Here is a 19314-nt window from a genome sequence, read left to right as displayed (position 1 = left end):
AATTGTTATAAAAATTGAGCGTGATCCTAGTGAAAGTAAACTAGGAGAAAGATCATTCATACAAATGTCATCAAACTGATAGTTAAAAAAAAAAATTCAACGCAGTATGGCACTGATACAAACGCCACCGTTGCATAATTAGACAAGGCTTTAGAAATGAATTTAATGTTTTTTGCATTTGTTGATTATGTTACATTTATCAAACAACTAGCTGACCCGGTGTGCTTTCAGAATCAAATGATATTTTCAGAAATCATTCAAATTTTTATTGTTTTTGGTATTATTTTAAATCAAATTACGACGAAATTATTAAGCAACCACTATAAAATGAGAGCTTCAGCTGGAGTTTGAAATTGCAACACAAACCATAATTTATATTCTGAATCTTGATTTATAAATTTGTTATAAAGATCTGATAATTTTCATCTGTTTCCTTAAGTTTCGCCCTAAAAGAGAAGAGTCCCAAATTAATCGTTCGTAAATAATCTAACTTATAAAGTATGGTTGTTTTTGCTTGATATGTTCTGGTTTTATGCTAAAAAACTGATAAGAGAGCCCCCCCTGTCCTTCCCTCCACCCCCTGCTATCTTTAATAAATATTTTTTTCGTTCCCAAAAATCCTCTTATATCAAATATAGTTCCATTAGTTGATAAGTATTTAAGCTTTACAACAAAAATTGTATGGAACCCCTTTCTTCTTTCCCTCTCTACACTGTAAAGCATAAGAGTCTATAACAATCGTAGAAACATATCTCGTAACCAAGTACCTTTCCATGCCATATTTGTTTCCATTTGTTGGCTTCGTAAGCATAAATTGAGAACATATGCTAACAAAATTGTATTGGGCTCACCTCCCTCCTCCCATGTACTTTCTCACTGAAAGGAGGATGATGTGTCAAATAATCATAGAGTCATACCAAAATGATTTTCCATGTTAAGTATTGTCCATTTCTCGGATTTTGTAAAATAAAAGTTAAATATAAGCTTCCCTCTTCCCTTCCTATATTCCATGCCATGCCAAATTTGGTTTTATTTACGTAGTAAATTTTTGAGTTTTGTATAAACTTGAAAGGGAGTACCATCCCCCTTTCCATTCTCTTCTTTCAATAGAGGGATGATAACTTAATATTCATAAAAGTATTTTTCGTACTCAAATACTTTTTGATGCCAAATTTGGTTTCATTTGCTCGATTAATTCTCGAGTTATGGAAGAAAAATGGAAACCCCCCCTTCTTCCTTTATATTTTACCGCTTAAAAGGTACGGCTTCAATTTATAATAGAAACATTTCTCGTATCCAAATACACTCACCTATCAAATATGGTTCAATTTGCTTGATCAGCTCTCCAGTTATACTGAAAATTGTAAGGGAGACCTCGCCTCCCCCTTTTCATCCACCTCTTCGAAAGGGTGAGAGATACCATATATTCATAGAAGCATTTCTCGTACCCAAATATCGTTCCATGCCAAATTTGGTTCCATTTGCTGTTTTAGTTCTTGAGTTATGCAGTAAAAATTGTTTGAAACTCCCCTCCCTCTTTCCTTCCTCCCCGCTGTAAGAAGGAAGGGGTCTCAAACAATCATTAGAACATGTCACGTTCCCAAATACCCGCCCATGCCAAGTTTGGTTCCATTTACTTAATTACTTTCTTAGTTATGTTGAAAACTATAAAAGAGGCCCCTCCCCCTTTATATCTCCCTACTGGAAAGAGGGAGGGGTCTCAAATTATCATAGAAATATTTTTCGTATCCAAATACCCTCCCATGCCAAATTTGGTTCAAATTGCTTTATTAGTTTTTGAACTATATAAAAAAATATGAAAGAGGCCCCTCCCCCTTTCAACTGGAAAGAGGGAAGGGTCTCAAATAATCATTGAAATATTTTTCGTATCTAAATACCTTCACATGCCAAATTTGGATCCAATATCTTGATTAGTTCTCGAGTTATATGAAAAATTGTAAGGTAGCCCCCCTCCCCACTTCCTAACACGCCACTGAAAGGAGGGAGAGGTACCAAATATTCATAGAAATATTCCTCGTTCCCAAATACCACCCCATGCCAAATATGATACCATTTGCTTGATGGGTTCTCGAGTTATGCAAAAAATTGACTTTTGTTTAGGAGGCCCCTCCCCCCCTTCATGAGAGAGAGAGGGGTCTCAAACCACAATAGGAACCTTCCCCTACCTCCAATACCCCCACCTGCCAAGTTTCACGCAAATCGGTTCAGTAGTTTTCGAGTCTATAGGGAACAGACAGACAGACAGACAGACAGACAGACAGACAGAAATTCATTTTTATATATATAGATAGATATTTTCACAATGTCACTATATGCCACAATACACTACAACTTCACAGCTGGCATTGAAAACAGCTTACGGGATTTAATGGACTGGTCACGTTCAACAGTCTTAGCTACTGCTACCGATGACCAATGACGGGTCTAGTTTGTTGCCAGAATCAGCGGCACAGAATTCCGAAATCAGTGCTTCAATGAAGATCAGGAACTGGCTGAGATCACCGCGGTACTATTCAGAATTCCCTGTTCCATTCTCCGTTTTATTTTTCTGCCAGGGATGTTCGACATCAATAGCAAATTGTAAATGGCAATTTAACTGCTATTTTCCTCCGCCTTTGAGGTTGGCGAGTATCTTGCTAATGTTACCGTTGTCCGGCGGTTGCACTGAAAGTTCGCTGGGAAATTCTCGGTCCGGTGCTATGTTTTTTTCCGCTAGATGATACGTCGCTGCCATGCTGGATCTGTTCCCCGAATCAGAGCCACTAGCCTTTGAACAAGAGTCCACCTTCGCATCGAGTTATCCTTCAAATGCAAACATGTGGCTGCACATCAAATTCGGGGCTGCGTCATCCTGACACATTCCAGAAAAAAAATTAACTTAGAACTTGCAAATCTAAACTTTGGAGAACAAACCTGATAAAGGACCATTTATCCGTCGAGAAAAATCCACAAGACCTCCGAACAGCCACAGCGCCGATGTTGATGTTGTGACAATTTCATTTAAAAAAATTTACAGTTGATATGTTTGATTTGAAATTTTCACTGATCTCTCGAATGAACTGAAAGAGACACAGATGAATTTTCAGAAATATAGTTGATAGTTGAACTCCTTTTTTTCTTTTTTTTTTATACGGGATTTTCATCCTCTGGGATGATTCATCCCTTAAATAGTTGAACTCTGTCGGTGCACGTTCTTTAAATACAAAATCGGTGGTAAAAATACCAAAATAAACACGATAATGAACCATTTTCAAATCAGAGTAGTTATTATATTTATAGCACCAAACCGAATAGCGACAGTAGGACTAGCGACGCTTTTTTACTAGCGAGATTTCTGTCATTCGCAGGTTTGTTTTTCTTTTTTCAGTCCAGTAGGCGATTTCGATGTAGTACTCGAACAATGTTTATGTTATTTACTATACATTTTTCTTAGGCCATCAATCGCATGCTCCAGGTCTCCTAGGAAACTTGCGGTGCGTCGTTATTATTCTCAACGTCGCGACGTATGCGACCTGTCGCTAGTAGGCAAAGCTGCTATGATTATTAGCGCTCATATATTGGATTTTTTCTGCATGCATAATACAATGAACAAAGTAACAAAGAAGTGGTCATGACGATATTTTCCACAGGAAATTTTATATTTTCCATTTCAATATGTATGTATAAATTTGGTACCTCAGTAAGACTCGGTTAATAACTCCTGGGAATAGGGTCTATATGCATCTAAGCCAAACAGCAAAAACACCGAAAACCAGGGCTACCGAAAATCTTCTCGGCCACACCACAACGTATCCATCAGTATTTCCAGTTACTGAAACCTAAAGTCTGTTTCACATAGAATCTGGTCGGATAAAATAGATCATTTCTCCGCAAAGACGTACAACAAAAGTAAAAATGTCATTTTGTAGGGTTCTTATTGCACTTTAAGGAAAAAAAATACATAAAAATCATTCGTCAGCTTTTCGGATGAATTTTCGAACTTTGTTGGTGATACCACCCATCATTTTTTGCACAGTACTGCTGGTAACCTCATTCGCCATCTTGTTCCACCACTTTTCCATTTGAGCGGGGTTTTTCATGGTTCTGCCACATTTCTTCAGTTTGCCCTTAACTATTACCCAATATTTCTCGATGGGACGAAAATCCGGACAGTTTGGTGGATTGATACTTTTTTCAACAAAATCGATCTTGTTCTCCTTATACCACTTAACGACATCCCGGCTGTAGGGGCAGCATGCCAGGTCCGGCCAGAACTTCACCGGACTTTTGTGGGACCGAATGAATGGCAAAACCCTCTTCTGGAGACATTCTTCTTTGTTAACATTTCCATTCATTGTGTCCCCATTGATGAAAATCTTAGTCTTCTTCCCACAACTACAGATCCCTTGCCAAATCATCAACTTACGAGCAAATTTATCTGCGAAAACAAACTTGAGTCTACCCACAACATTCCCTTTACGCTTCGCAAGGTAAAATTTGTTACCGGGTATTTGTCCAAAATCCATGTTGACGTAAGTTTCATCGTCCATCAAAATGCATCCGTTGTACTTGGTCAACACATTCTCGTACAACTTCCTTGCCCTGGTTTTGACAACCAGGTTTTGTTTCAGCGTCCTGTTGGGGTGTTTGCTTGCATGATACGACCACAAGCCTTCTCGCAAACAAATTCGTCGAGCTGTACTGTGGTTCGTCATGAACTTTTTCGCCAAATCACGCAAGGAGATTCCAGGATTATTGGGAACTGATTGAATTACCTTTGCTCGCAGCTTGCGGTCATATGTTCCCCTTTTACGCCTGGTTTGTTTTGCTCGATCCACCGTAAGGGTCTCCCGGTAACGTTGCAGCACCGAATTTACAGTCGATTTTGGATATTTCAGGAATTTCGCGATCTTCACCCCTGACCACGTCGGTTTCCCTACGTGAGTGTGCAGAATTTTCTCTCGCCTTTCGCGTTCCATCGTCGATAACTTTTGACTGACTGCTTCAATCTTGATGAAATTTTCACCACTAAGTAAACAAACCATCCGGATCAAAACACTGTCAATAGATTCGCGATGTGACAACTAGGGGCGCTGCAGTAAATGAAAAGATGCGACCAGATTCTATGTGAAACAGACTTTACACCATCAAATTTTTCAACGTTTTGATCCAAATTCTGCCATTTTCATGAAGTGCGAAAGTTTTAACGTCTTGTCTGGCAGGCCTGTAAATAGATTGCTTCGATCCCCTTGTTATTTTTTTTTTGCTTTCAAAAACGTAATGTTTACAATTTTAATCGATATAAACATGAAAAAAATTCATAAAGTCTGAAATACGATTGAAAACTCACCCATGTATTTCGATGAAAAAATGTATTTCTTTGATTTTGCTTTTTTTTTAATAATTCCTGGATTCGGGCAAAATTCACCCGGATACTGCTCAGATTTTGGGGCTTAAATTTTTAAAATGAAATATCCGTAAATCGCCCAGATTAAATACTTGCTCAGGTACGCGCAGGAAAAATTCTTTTATACTTACTCTAATCACTAACGAGCTTTTTGGTAAGCGTTTTGGCCGAAATATTTCATTTGTTGGCTCAGCAATTCAGGCATTTTTGCTTGTAGAGAAGATACCCTTTTTCGTACATTCTATGTACCCATTTTCAAATGAGTATCAAAATACCTAGCAGTTTCCACACGCATTTCTCTTTCCTTACCCACATTTTTTGTATAAGAATAGGTTACATTATAGGGAACATTATAGGGAAAAAACCTCGGATGTGTACCCTCAGGTCACTCCTGCAGATCTATTTCGGTGATTAAATTAGTATTTTCAGATATTTAGTCTGATTTTTACCTGACATAAAGCTCAATCTCAAATGCCAGAAATTGTATTCGAAACAGGTTTTGTTCATTTGTTGTTTGAATTCAACTAAGCTAATGTTCAGTGCATCAGCTTATTTGCAATCTGCCATAAAAGAAGATTTGATACAGTGAATCATCCTAACGGACTTGTACTTGTTGAAAGTTTTCCTAAGATTTGGACGTCTTTTCTCAAATAAATATAAGCATTAAGAAATAACGTATGAAACTATAGTGACTTATCAGATAGCTTTCCAGGTGACTCACAGTAGCCATTCCAACCCGAAATCGTGCGTGCGCATTTCAACAAATAACGCGCAACGTAACTCCTTAAAACCAGAGCTGCGAAATTGGAGGAGAACTAATGATGGCTACATTTGTAAAACCATCATTCTCAGCAAGCCAAACTCTCTGCCTGCGCACAATCTCAATCTATGACGAGCAGGCAAACGAAATTTTCACTCTCTTCCTTAGCGTTGACAATCAAGTCATCGAAATTCTCATCATCAGCTTTGCTGACTGACAGACATTTTTTGCGATTCTCTTTTCACCGTATCGGCCCTGATTGAAAATCGTTGCTTTCTGCTTTTGCGCTAGCAAAGCAAGCGACAACTTTGGAGAAGGACGATAGTCGGTCTGCATGGATATTGCGAGCGAATGCTCCCATAGCCTTTGGGTTGCTTTACGTTGCTGCTTATGTTTTTGTTGTTGTTGCATATAGGCGTAAGCGCCGTAGGCCTATTCGTGGAGTGATGATTATCGTTTGATAATTTTTTTGCCGCTGGATGGGGTGCAATTTTTTTTTTGTAAAGAATACAATTGATTTTAAATTACCTAAGAGCAAGTTCACTGGTGTTGGGAAAAAGTGGAAGAAATTTTATCGCTTTTAGCACATTTTGAAAATTTTGCCATGGAAAAACATTTTTAAGATCTGTGGCGTTCAAGTTTTTTAACAACACGTGTTGTAGTTTCGCATGCTGTGATGCAAAAATAGCAATATTTCTATCACATACGGCTGAAATACAAACAGTGCTGTAAAAAAATACAACGCCAAAGATCTTGAAAACATGTTTGCACGGTAAAATTTTCAAAATCTCAAAATTTTTACCACTTTTTCCCAACACCAGTGAACTTGCTCTAAGAGTAGAATTCTGATAGCTGTTCTGAAACGTAATTGATTTTTGTTAAACCAATATAATCTGGTGAGCGTAAAATTTAGTGTCACTAAATTCTACGCTAGATGTCGATTATCAAATCGTAGGCAAAAAAAATTTATGTAATAAAAATAGATTATTATGGAATTCCTTTTGGAATGGTTATGTTTTTTCTACGGTTTTAGGGAGAAAGTATTTCTAAATGGTGTTCAAAATAATAGGAGCGCAGAATGAAAACGTAATCGAACATTCGAAAATTTATACAGTTTTTTGTTTTGTTTCAAAATCATCGTTGGAAGAAGTGCAAACTATAGCAACAAGCAGTAAACTAAGTTATTTGCAGTAATTTGAAAAAAATCCATCATGGCATGGAAAGCAGCTCGATAATATGTACTAGTAACAAATTTCTCCTTTACAAAAGTCTTGGTACTGTGAAACATCTGTTGTTGGAAAATGATTGTAATATTTATTGAATTTGAAAGGTTTTATATGGAATTCTACGCTCATGTTCAATTGTTATGTTTAAGCAAACCGAAGTCAATTTTCATTTCAAAATCGCTTGCTTATAAAAATATTTCTACTGAAAATGTTTGTTTAAATTATAGCTGGGTATAAAACCTATCGTTTGCAATATTAATAATTATAATTGAAAGGATTTTGGATCAGTTGTTATACTTATGTGTTTAATTATTATAAATTTTGCATTTTTAATCCCCAAGAAACTGTAAATTCTCTATATAATAGAATAAAACAATCCCGAGTCTTATGATGGTTCTTTATGAATGTCAATATTCATTTTATAATTATCTTTATTTCTCAAAGAATTATGTTTGCAAAGAACAAACTCGTTCAAATCAAGTTTATTCTAGAATCAGTTTTATATTGAAAAAAACCGAAGCATGTAGAATAAAAATCGCTAAAACTTTATTTTTCAAATTTTAATAAGTAATTATTTCAAATTTAACCCTCATGTGATAGACACATAATCATTACATGATCATTAATAATTTATTTAAAACAACAACAATTTTTTGACATAAATGAAGCGCATCGAGTTACGACAAAAAATTATCACCTTTCCTGGACGATTCAAACGTTCCTGCTCAGCACATCATATCATTTCGCTTTCCTAACAACCAACGTTCAGTAGGAAGCGTAAGCAACAACATCCTAGCAGTCCGAGTCCAGCGAACCGAACGAGGAACGAGTCTTATGCCATATTCGTTTTCATCCTGGTGGTGCACCGGTAGTGCACCAAGTGCTGTCAAAACGTTTTTTTTATATGAAGATGACAGCAGTTGGTGCACAACCATCTTTCCACCAGATGAAAACGAATATGGCATTAATTTTCACTCCAAGCTCGGCTAACGAAAATTAACCTTCGTTGGCTTTCATCGAGTTCGGTTCACTGAAAGAAACGAAGCCATCATTGGAGCGACGCCGGCTGCTGGTGATGATTTTCAGCCGTCGCTTCTTCATGACAACGAATTCTCGCTACAAAGAAGGAGGCTACATTGGCAAACGATAGACTCTCAGAGAGAGCCAGTTGGACATAGCAACGTGCTCAATGATGCTTCAGAGTAGGCGAGCTAGATGATGATGATGGCTGTTTGTTTCTCATTTTCATTCCTTTTCAATCATTAGCTTTCGCCTATCGCAGGTCTGCTTAAAACGATGGTGTGGCCACCATCTAAATAGATAAGAACACGACCGCCGACGTTAGCTTTCCATGAGTCCTACGCTGGATTGCTCTCCCAGATATCGCAGATAGGTGTGAATCTTACCGGGCGCCCCGAAAGTGGGACAAAGAGGACGGAAGGGCGATTGGTGTTCTGTTCATAAAAATAGGTAGGCAGGTACGAGTGTGTTGTGGACAAGTGGGTGGCCCCATTGATAAGAGCACAGAGCACCACACTGCAGCCGCGCACCAGCTATCTGATGATAAAACGAGTGAGAATTGTTGTGTATCACATCGCCACCATCAGCAGCCAGTAAGTGGTACCTGTTATAGGGTTGGTGGCGCAGAGCAGAGCACACACAATCATTCGTAGAGGTACGTTACTGATAACAGATAGAACTAACCAACTAAGCGACCAAACGACGAATCAACCACGCTGGCCAAAAGTGGGGCCCCAGTTCGGCACTAGTCGCCGGTGGATTCAGATGCGTGCGCATATCCGCTTTGGATTGTTACATTTTCATCTGGGTCTTCACCTGTGGAGCGAAGGTAAAACAAAAACTTCATTCTAACCCTAACGAGAGAACTAGAAAGAAACCCTTTGGGCTTAAGGCTAAAAGCTAAGCTAGTAGTGTTGTGTCAAGTCGTGAAGATGTTTCGAATGTGAAAATAAAGAGAGCTATCCGTCGACAGTAGGGATATGATTCACTGTCATGGAATTGCTCTCTTTATGTACAATTCGATATTCAACAGAAAGTGGTCAGTCAGTGTCACGTGATTATTGGCAACGTTTTGTCATCAAAGCGCAGTGAAAAGAAATCCGATTTTTCGGCGTGAAGTTACAGGAAAGAAATTTCATTTATTGAACAATAATTATGATTTTTTTTCATTTAGTTTTCTCTGATAGAGTTAATCCCACTAATCCGCTTATCATGACTTAAGACAAACTTTTTTAATTTTTGCTATTGCTTAGAAACACTTATAAACTATGTCAACTGAGTAGAAAATAACAACAGTTTTAGGCACTTGAAGATTGATTTTCATTATTGCTGTAATGACACGTTCTGTCACCCCAAAACACGAGCTAGCTCTCTCCAGCTAGTAGGTAGATACCTAGATAGTACAAAAACGTTTCAACAACCCCAATCAATCGGAGCGGAGGTTCCTCCATATCATGCATGTGGCGGTACGTATTGGTTCCACTACTGACTTAGTTAATATCATCATCTATTTGGAGTCGAGATACAAGTGTCGGTGTCATCGTCATCATCATTTACTGGTGATGATTGCCACATATCGTTTTTTTTTTATTTCGTGATTATTCTACACCACGTTTCTGCTGTTATCATCATCTCTCTCTAGTCCAGTTGAAAGTGAAGTACCCACCTAGAGCTGAGCTATCTATGTAGTTCTATCCCGTATGATACACTCACTTCAAATTTGTTTTTTTTTTCTCGCTATCATTCACAAATGTTGTCAGCAGGTTGATACCCTAATATGTGGCCACATTAATCATTTCTGATGTACCTACATACTTATGTAGACGGAAAAAGTGATTTACCATAGTTTAATTTGTGATATTTTTTAATCTTACATCCTTAAAAAATACATGTACGTTTGAAAAAAATGTGATGAAACATTAATTTGCTGAGAAAGTTAAAAATTCCAGAATTTCATAAAAACCTTAAATTATTATTCAGTTATTTTTGGAGTTATTAAACTTGTTTGAGAAAAAATAACATTTTATTCATTTTCACATTCTTCACCATTACTAGTTAAGGTGAGTGTTGCGTAAGCGACAGACATAAGAATAAATTTTTCCGATTTCTTAAACGACCTTTATTTAGTTATTAAAACGTTTATTAGGTGAAGCTAACAAATTCCTTAAATAAGCAAATTAAAAAAAAAACAGTTATAGATATACTTTGTCACAATGTCCGGGATTCCTTCAAAATACTTGTTTTAAGATAATGAAAAAGATTGACAGGGTTACGGACTTATTTTGGACCACCTTGCAGCGTTTTCTAATATTTCTCTCATGAATTACGTTAATCATGAAAATTTTGAATAAATATAGTTAAAAAGGTTAAAACTACTTCTTATGATTCTCATCGTGTCTAAAAATTCATTTTAATAAGCTGAAATGGGAGAGAAAATTAAAAGTAAAGTTTTAATTTTTCACAGTTAGACCGAATCAAGGCCATTCCAGGAGGACGAGCCATTATTGGAGTCATCTTTCAAGACGTTTTCTGCATAGCTGTGATAAATTTAACAACTATAAACATGTTCACAGCTATGATAAACACTTAAAAATCAGTTTGCAAGCTCGAAGAACCAAAAAAACTTGTTTTAATGGCAATTTGACCCATGTCGGAAATAGGTCCTACTTAATTTCTTAAGGACTTATTTTGGACCACTCTACATAACCTTGGTATTAAACTTGAACATAATAAGACGTTGCACGACGATGTGAAAGAATTATGCACACTATTTCAAATACTTATTATAAAAAAAATGGAGTTTTGGCATTATTTTATTTAATCAACTCGCTTAAGCCTTTAGACGAGGTTCACTTCAATCGGCATAAAACCCAGCCATTCATTGTTTTAACTTAATTTTTGTGCATTAAGCATTCAACCAGGGTTGATTTTTGAGAAAAAAAATATACTTGATTAGGTAGAAGAGACGAAATATAAACCCCATCTGAAAGGGGGGGGTTTGAAAAAAACGACAACAAATCGGCAAATATGCTACGAGTTTAATTTTTGTAACAGTTGAAATATCTCAGTTAATATCAAAACAACTTTAACAAAACATATATTCAACTATAGCTATATATGTTTGTTTCTAAGCTTGAGAAAAAATTGCTGAAATATGTTAACATTACAAGCGAAAAAGTACTAAAAATCTAGTATTTCTGTCCCTATGGTTTTGCAATTTAAAAACAACTGTTAAAAAATTTACTCCAACAATATTTTTTTTCCTAGAACAAAAGATGTTTTAAAGATAAAACTGTTTTTTTGTGAATTTTTCAGCGGAAACAATCTGGCTTTTAGATGATTAAAAAAATAGCATAATTCGCACTTTTTTTTATCTTTTTGAATCTATGTTTTTACAGAACTGATGCCAAACCAAATCTACTAAGGTTTCGGAAGTCAAAATGCATCAATTGATGTCGCGGAGTTGATAATGCGGATTTTTTTTTATTAACTGACAATTTGCGCCGGGGGTCTTCAGATCTTCCCCAAAATTGAAAACTTGAAGACTTCTAACATTTTTATTTTTCGAGTTAGGTTTGGTTAAATTTTTTTGTATGTATGTATGGGCCCCCCATCAGTAGCAAGGTCCTGCCTATGTCTGTGTGGTTGGCCGATGGTTCGTCGAGAGAAGGCATCCAACCTTAAGAAACCTACAATGGTTGGCTACCACTCCGCTTGTAAAAGTTTCTTCAGGTTATCCCCAGATGCATTCTCTCTAGAAAATATATAACAATCTTGAATACAATGATCAAATAAAATGATAAGTTGTCTATATACTTATTAAAAATAAAATGAAAAAATCAGCAATAGGTGAAAAAAGCTATTTAATTATTATACAGTTATAACAAGCGGCAGTGAAGCAGAAGCTACTTCTTAATAAACGCTTATGGAAATATAACTAAATGAATAATAAATTACCTGTTGGTTTACCTGAAAATGAAATAAAACATTATTATGAATGCACCCCGATTGGAAAAAATATTTAGGTTTAATTGAACAGATCCCCTACGTTAAGATCCTTGTAAAAACTAGTGGAATACCATATTTCACATTTACATTTTGATTTAAAAAAAAAATTTATTTAAATCGATAACCAATTGATGAAACACATATTTTGTTATATTTGATCTTTCTATTCCACCTCTTTTATTTAAAATTTGAATTAAAAAATGTAAATTTTGGAAGGAAACATAAGTTCATCATAAAAATTCTTTAATTAAATAAACTTATTTCCGATTTCAAAACCTTCATAGGATTTTTTTTATCATTTGTATCATCGTCATATCAAATCCAACACATCAACTTAATGCATTTATTACCAGCCCGCCCAAGCACGTTCACCTTATCACTGATCCCCTTTAAATCCTTAACGACAATCAGAACGCACTGCACAATCAAAATAATTTTCTCTCCCGAGACCATAAAACTGGAAACACATCCTTCGTTTATAAGGAAAATTTTATGCTCAGGATCCATCACTAATCATCATGATATTCCACTCGCACCAACAATACCCCACATGAAACACGTAACACCTGCCCACCAATTTAATAGAGAATTTGTTTTCGTGTGGTGGTGCACCGGGGCACTACCGGTAGTGCACTTTTTGCTGTTTTCATGCTCGTTTTCAGGATGAGTAGTCCACTGGTAGTGCACCATAAAGTGGACGGTGGAACACTCTGAAAATATTCGGTGTTGCTTGCGCTCTCACCAATACTATCATGAATTTTGACAGCACGTGCTTCCCGATGTAAACAAATATCAGCTGTTTGGTTTATTTCTATACCGCAAAAATTGCGTTCGAGCTGTTTTTTTCTCTTTATTATCCCGAAGAACGGAAACTTGTTCCGGATTCAATACCAGTGCCGTTTCCAACAGAGGCGGAGAATTTCACCTGGATGGCACGTTCCAAAGCAAACAACGCTAACGCTCCCAAGAAGAAATGTGCCCAGAAGGCTTGCTGCAATCGGTTCCAGGCGATGACGAAAAAGAGCAGCAAATCCGAGTGCAAAAAGGCCAACCCAAAGGAATGGTGGAATCGCCCAAACCGAAAAGTTTTCTTGTTCGGGAGGTTCCTATGAGTTGGTCTCCACAGCAAGAATCGTTCAGCTGCATCGAAGCTACTCTGCTTCGAGCTGTGCTGTCAGAATTTTGAAAACATTTGAAACTCACTGTATAACGGAGGAGTTTTTCTGTTTTTACTCTATTCTTATCAAACTAATCCGGTAGTGTAATAGTTGAGTTTTATAAAATATTTCTACCACTTACAGCTGTCTGTAGCTAAACTCACGCTTACTAACTCAGTCATGGAAAATTAGGATTATTGATTATCTAAAATTGTTTTAAACTTTACCTCAGCACAACTCGCACACTTGCTCTGTCTGTCCCTAACTTTTCGTTTTCGTTTTCAAAAGACCTGGTTACTTTGATCATTTTAGTGGTTTAAAATGTGAATGACGGCTAGTAGCAAGGTGGCTGTTAGTGAAAGGTGATTCACTCCGAACGGTTGTGACAAAGAAATAAAGGTTTGAATACGTCAATAAAATTTGACGAAATTCTTTTTATAGTTCGAAGATTTTTCGCAATCAAGTCAAATTTTAGAGTTACATTTGAAATCATTATTCAAAATAGTTAACATTTCGGAAGTTTTTCAAATGTTTTTTTTGGCCTTTTAATGCTTCTCTTATTTCATTTGCAGAAACGAGATAAAAAAATACTCGAATAAATAATAACGAATAAGTGCGCAAAACTGTGTCAGTTGGATAGTAATTGTTTTAATATCTTGAGTTTTATTCGTACCAAATATTAATTCAAAAATTCGTACTAGAGTTGAGCCATAGTATAAGTAATGCGAAGCATTCTAAAAATTAGTTGTAATAGATGCAACCAAAAGCAACAGAAAAAAATATCATAAATCGAAGAACCTACCTACAGGGTGTTCAATAAGTTCGAATACAAATTAAAATAACGTAACGGTAATTCAAAATCAACCGGACAATTTTTTTATGGTCAATCACACCTTTTGTTTAGAATTTTTTTTACCTCCAACCAATTATATGATTTTCAGCGGTTTTTCGGTTTCGTTTCGTTCTCCATAAGAATGCTGACCATTTTTATAGAGAGTCAAAATAGGTTTCCTGTATTTGTTAATTCTCGACAACATGTATGATATAACCACATATAACTAACAAATCCAAGAGAGCTACATTTGAAGGGCAAAGCACTTTTCATTTTGTACCAATATTTCTAAAAACCTGTATTATTCTGTGTAAAATGACCTATAAAAAAAACTACATGCAAAATTAGCCAAAAAATCCATTAATGACCAATGTAAACTTAAAACAAAGTTACACAAGCACATATTTAAGGGGGGAGTGTAGGGACTAACACTTTCAAAAAATCGATTTTTTTTATTTTTTATTTTCTTATTGTAAAATATTTCAAGAATGTTGTGTCAAATTTTCAAGTCAATCGAAGCAAAACTGTAGAAATTATAGGCCTTTATCTCCTCTTATCTAATACTGCAAGAATTCTAGAGCAGAAAATTCAAACGCGTTTTTCTCGAAAGGACATTTTTAAAATTACTAAATGTTCTTTTAACAATGCTTTGTATAATGCAAAAAATTTGAATACATTTGTTTGAACGATAGCTTAAAAAAATTCGTGAAAATGGTGTTTTTTTACTGGTTAGACCCTACTCCCCCCTTAATGGTTTTCATCTATTTACGATGTGCAATTATTCAATGCTCCATCACGTTGATAAGCTTTTTGATGAAAATCAGCTAGCACGTAGCTACTTTTTCGACATTTCTCACATAATACGAAATAGATTTTTTATGAGACAAGTTTAGGAATTCTGTATTTGTTTATTCTCGACATCATCAATGATCATGAAAATATGACCAAAGGAGGCCGATTGGGTGACATGTAAACTATTTATTTTGGTCAATAAATTGGATTTTTTGCCTGTACCAGTACTTGTGGTGTGAAAAGGCTGATAAAAAACACTTAATGAAAATTAATTCTTCGACACCATGAATAGTGTGTCTGATAATAGCACAAAATTACTCTAAAAAAAGTTAGGTGTATAATATATGCTACGGCATTACAACACCATTTGGTTAGAAAGTGTATTCGAACTTATTGAACACCCTGCATGTAAATGCAAATAAAAGCAAATCATTGTAAACAAAACTTAAAATAAGTTATTGAAAAAAAGCAGTTTATGTAAATGTCAGTTAAAAATGCACTAAATTGTTGACTTCAAATAAAACTGAACACCACAATATGTTGAAATGCAAGTACAAAATACTAATAATGTCAATATCGTTAAGTATTTTCACAGAATGCTTCCCGAAACTTAAATTCTAAAAAGTTTATGAAACTTCAAAAGCTTTATGTCACTGTCCAATTCAATCTTTCTTCCAGATTTAGTTCAAGAATTTTAAATTCTCATTGTTGTAGATTAAACTTTAGCCCAATTGAATTCTGGAATGGAACAATTTTCATTTGAATATTCAAAAATAAATAAAGCCTAATTGTCTCAGTCGGAATGGAAAATGAAATTTGCATTCAACAATCAAAATAAGCAAGAAAAAATCGAAATGTTAAAGGTAAGAAAAATTTTATATTTAATAAAGAATATTTATTCGGTATATTGTTTTGATAAGTAAGCTGTCAGAATTTTTAAAAAACTATAAAGAATCCATAGTACTTTGAAATATACAAGGTAGGCCATTCTGCTCTCTTTCAACGTATTGGTAAGAGGCCCCGAAAAATAGTTATGGAAAAGCAAATGTATGGAATTTATCAAAAAATCATATTTTCCTTAAAACTGACAAGAAATAAAATTATGAGAAAAATATGCACTGATGCAGTTTAATGCAACGAACAATATTTGGCTTTTCAACACCGCCAAATGAAATATGCAATGGGCTTTTCCTCGATTTAAATCTAAAATTTCACGATATTTTTACCTTGTGTGGCCTTTTTGGTTTGTGATTTGAATAAAAATTCAAACAAATTGACTTTTCATCACAGAAATACGAAGTATATTAGATCATTTATCAAATGTTTAACATAGACAGAAGAAAATATTACATTGCTTGCTCTCAAAACAGAGGGACAACGATGAAAATTACTTTTGAATGCTCATTATGTATGGTTCAGATCCAAAAATCCAATGCTAAAAATAGTTTCCGATGGGCCTGAAGAATCAATCTTTATTTGAAGCCCTTTTCAAAAGAATCGAATGGCTATCGACGGAGAAATTAATAATTTTGATTGCTAATCCATATAAAACTGCCAAATTTTCATAACTATTTTTGTTGGTATGCAAGCATGCTGTGTACATACATGGAGCTTTCGAGTGAGGTTAAGCGCAATGGCCTACCTGTTATTTCCAATGTACTATGTAAAGGATCAAGGAAAATCAAGTAACGCAGTTAGTCAATGTCAAATTTGAATGTCAAAATCGGAATTGAGCAATTTCAAAAATTATAATTAGTTTCCACCAAAAAAAAAAACATAATTTTGAATCAATACCAAAACATTGAAACCGAATAAAGAATCTGTATTCAAATAAAAATTTTCAGAAGAGTTCTAAGTAGGTATAACCGACAATGACTGTCAAAAATCTGTGCTGTGTAGTTAGCCCGAAGATTCCACGGCCGATGGTTCGTCGAGGGAAGGCATCCAACACTCAGATACCTACAATTTGGTAGCTAACCACTCCGTTTGCAAAACTGAATCAAAATCTTTCATCCAAATTGAATAAGAATTTGAATTATATACACATTCAACTTTCTGCGTTCATAGCATGTTCGGAAGATCGAACTATTCTCATTCGTTCGAACGAAAAGAAAAATATACGAAATTGTTCATGTTCATGTTCATGTGTTTTGGAAAAATTTTGTAGATCGCTGTTTTTGCATTTTCTGACAGCGTGTAAACTAGAAGCGTTTTCGTGGGACTAAAAAAAAAAGTAATATTTCGAAAGTTAAAGAAGACTTGATCCTTTCTTAAAGGGGACTTGATCCTTTAATCAGGGTGCCCTAAGCTTTGGCAAAAATCATGCAAAATCTTAAGATAAAAGTTTCAGCAACTTTCTTTTGGCCATATTAGTTTTCATTTTACAGTTTATATGTGTCAGACAAAAAGAATTTTAAAATTCTAAAATTCTCTGATATTTAGATGATTGCACTTGTTTAAGTCCTTTTATCAGAAAATTATTGGATAAATATTAGTCATAGGACGAATATTAAAAATTTCGTGCTTAAAGCAATAAACAACATCCATTTAGAAGAAAAATAAATCTTTTTGGACTTGAGGGATCAAGTGAACCCATAACATACATTTTGAAAAAACTATATCCAACAAAAAATCGGAGGGTTTACTATTGCTTCAAAAATATACCATTCAGAAGTTCATAGTATACTCTAAAAATTGACAAATTGGAATAATTATTTTTGATATAATTTTTCGTGTGGGAAACATTTTAAAGTGATAAAAAACGATCTTCAAGTTATATTTTGTTCGATTTTTCAAACAAAGTGCAAAAACTCAAAAAATAAATTTTTTAATATTTTGTTTGTAGGTTTGTTGTTTTGTTCTATTTGGCATTTTTTTTTCTAGAACATTTGATCTAAGTAAGACATTCCAGTTTCGAGATATAGCTGATTAATAAAGTAAATCATCATAACTTGATCCCTAGGGATCAAATATCCTCATTCTCCTCTATTGATGGATTCTAAACATCAACCCAGAGATGGGTTTGGGATGTAAGCGATCATTAGTTATAATCTCAATCTGATGTGTTAATTTGAATAACTTCATGTTTAATTTTCGAATTCTGTTTCTGAATGTTTTGATATTTCTTGCAAATAAATATGTACTTCCATAATTAAGCATTAAACCGTGTTCATGAAATAGAAAAAAAAACTTTCATGCATCAGTAACAAAACATTTCATTTTTTAGAGTTTTTGTGAACACCATTACGAGCAATAACTGGATCACTCTAAAAAATAAAACAAAAGTTTAAATTTAAGTTTTTTGTATCGACCAAATGAAGAGACCAATTTAGACATTAACCTTTCTTGTGACATTTGTTGAATTATGCATATGTCTATTAAACTTTAAATTTTTGTCCTAAAAGTTTTAGTATACCTAATTAGAAATTTATTTTTGATAAAGATCAAAATGCACATTCGGCAGTTATAGATGCAAAATTTGGCGACTATAGGTGATGATATTTTTTATACAAACTGTAAGTAGTTTCCCATCAGATCGATGAAACTTTCACTGACTGATCTCGATATCACATGATAGTTCAACTTGGTTCTATTATCTATAGGTATAAGGAGAAGAAGGTGAAGAATTATCAACACTACTCAAAATTGTCTAAATCCAGCGATTTGGTGTACTCCTCGATCTTCAGCTTCAGCTTCCCGTTTTCTACCAGCTCGTCGGTGGACAGCTCTACGTTGGTCATCGGGGATATGATCTTCTCCCGAGCGAACCACTCCTGAATCGCCGCCCGCTCGTACGTGAAACCGTCTGAAAATAGAAAGAGGATACCTAAATAGAACACTTTGCAATAGAAGCCTACATAATTCAAACGTTTCTTGGTTGTCCGGATTATTTTATCAAATTGAAAAATTAATAAAACTTTAAACGTTAAATGACGATTTCACTCAATGTTTTTCAGTTATCCGAAATCCAAAAGTTTTGAAAATAAACTTTCCATTACGGAATTTACACTATCTTAAATTCGGGCAATTTTCATGATTATCTCAAATTGCTTCAAAATGGTCCTGAAATTGTTTCTAACAATTTAGAACTTAACAAAAATGCATGAATAGTT

At 34.9% G+C, this 19314-nt stretch overlaps 1 protein-coding gene across 1 annotated transcript in view; it reads right to left on the bottom strand.

Moving 5' to 3' along the window:
* Nucleotides 1-9530: 9530 nt before the first annotated feature.
* Nucleotides 9531-19314, bottom strand: part of LOC129752188 (WD repeat, SAM and U-box domain-containing protein 1-like) — a 38746-nt gene continuing 28962 nt past the window's right edge. Inside the window, exon 8 of the mRNA XM_055747979.1 lies at nt 9531-19007. Within this exon, the coding sequence (XP_055603954.1) occupies nt 18838-19007 (170 nt within the window). The 3' untranslated portion in view covers nt 9531-18837. The remainder of the gene's footprint in view (nt 19008-19314) is intronic.

This window comes from Uranotaenia lowii, chromosome 3 (assembly GCF_029784155.1).
Source record: "Uranotaenia lowii strain MFRU-FL chromosome 3, ASM2978415v1, whole genome shotgun sequence".
NCBI classification, from domain to species: domain Eukaryota; kingdom Metazoa; phylum Arthropoda; class Insecta; order Diptera; family Culicidae; genus Uranotaenia; species Uranotaenia lowii.
This window is presented reverse-complemented; position numbering and strand designations above follow the sequence as displayed.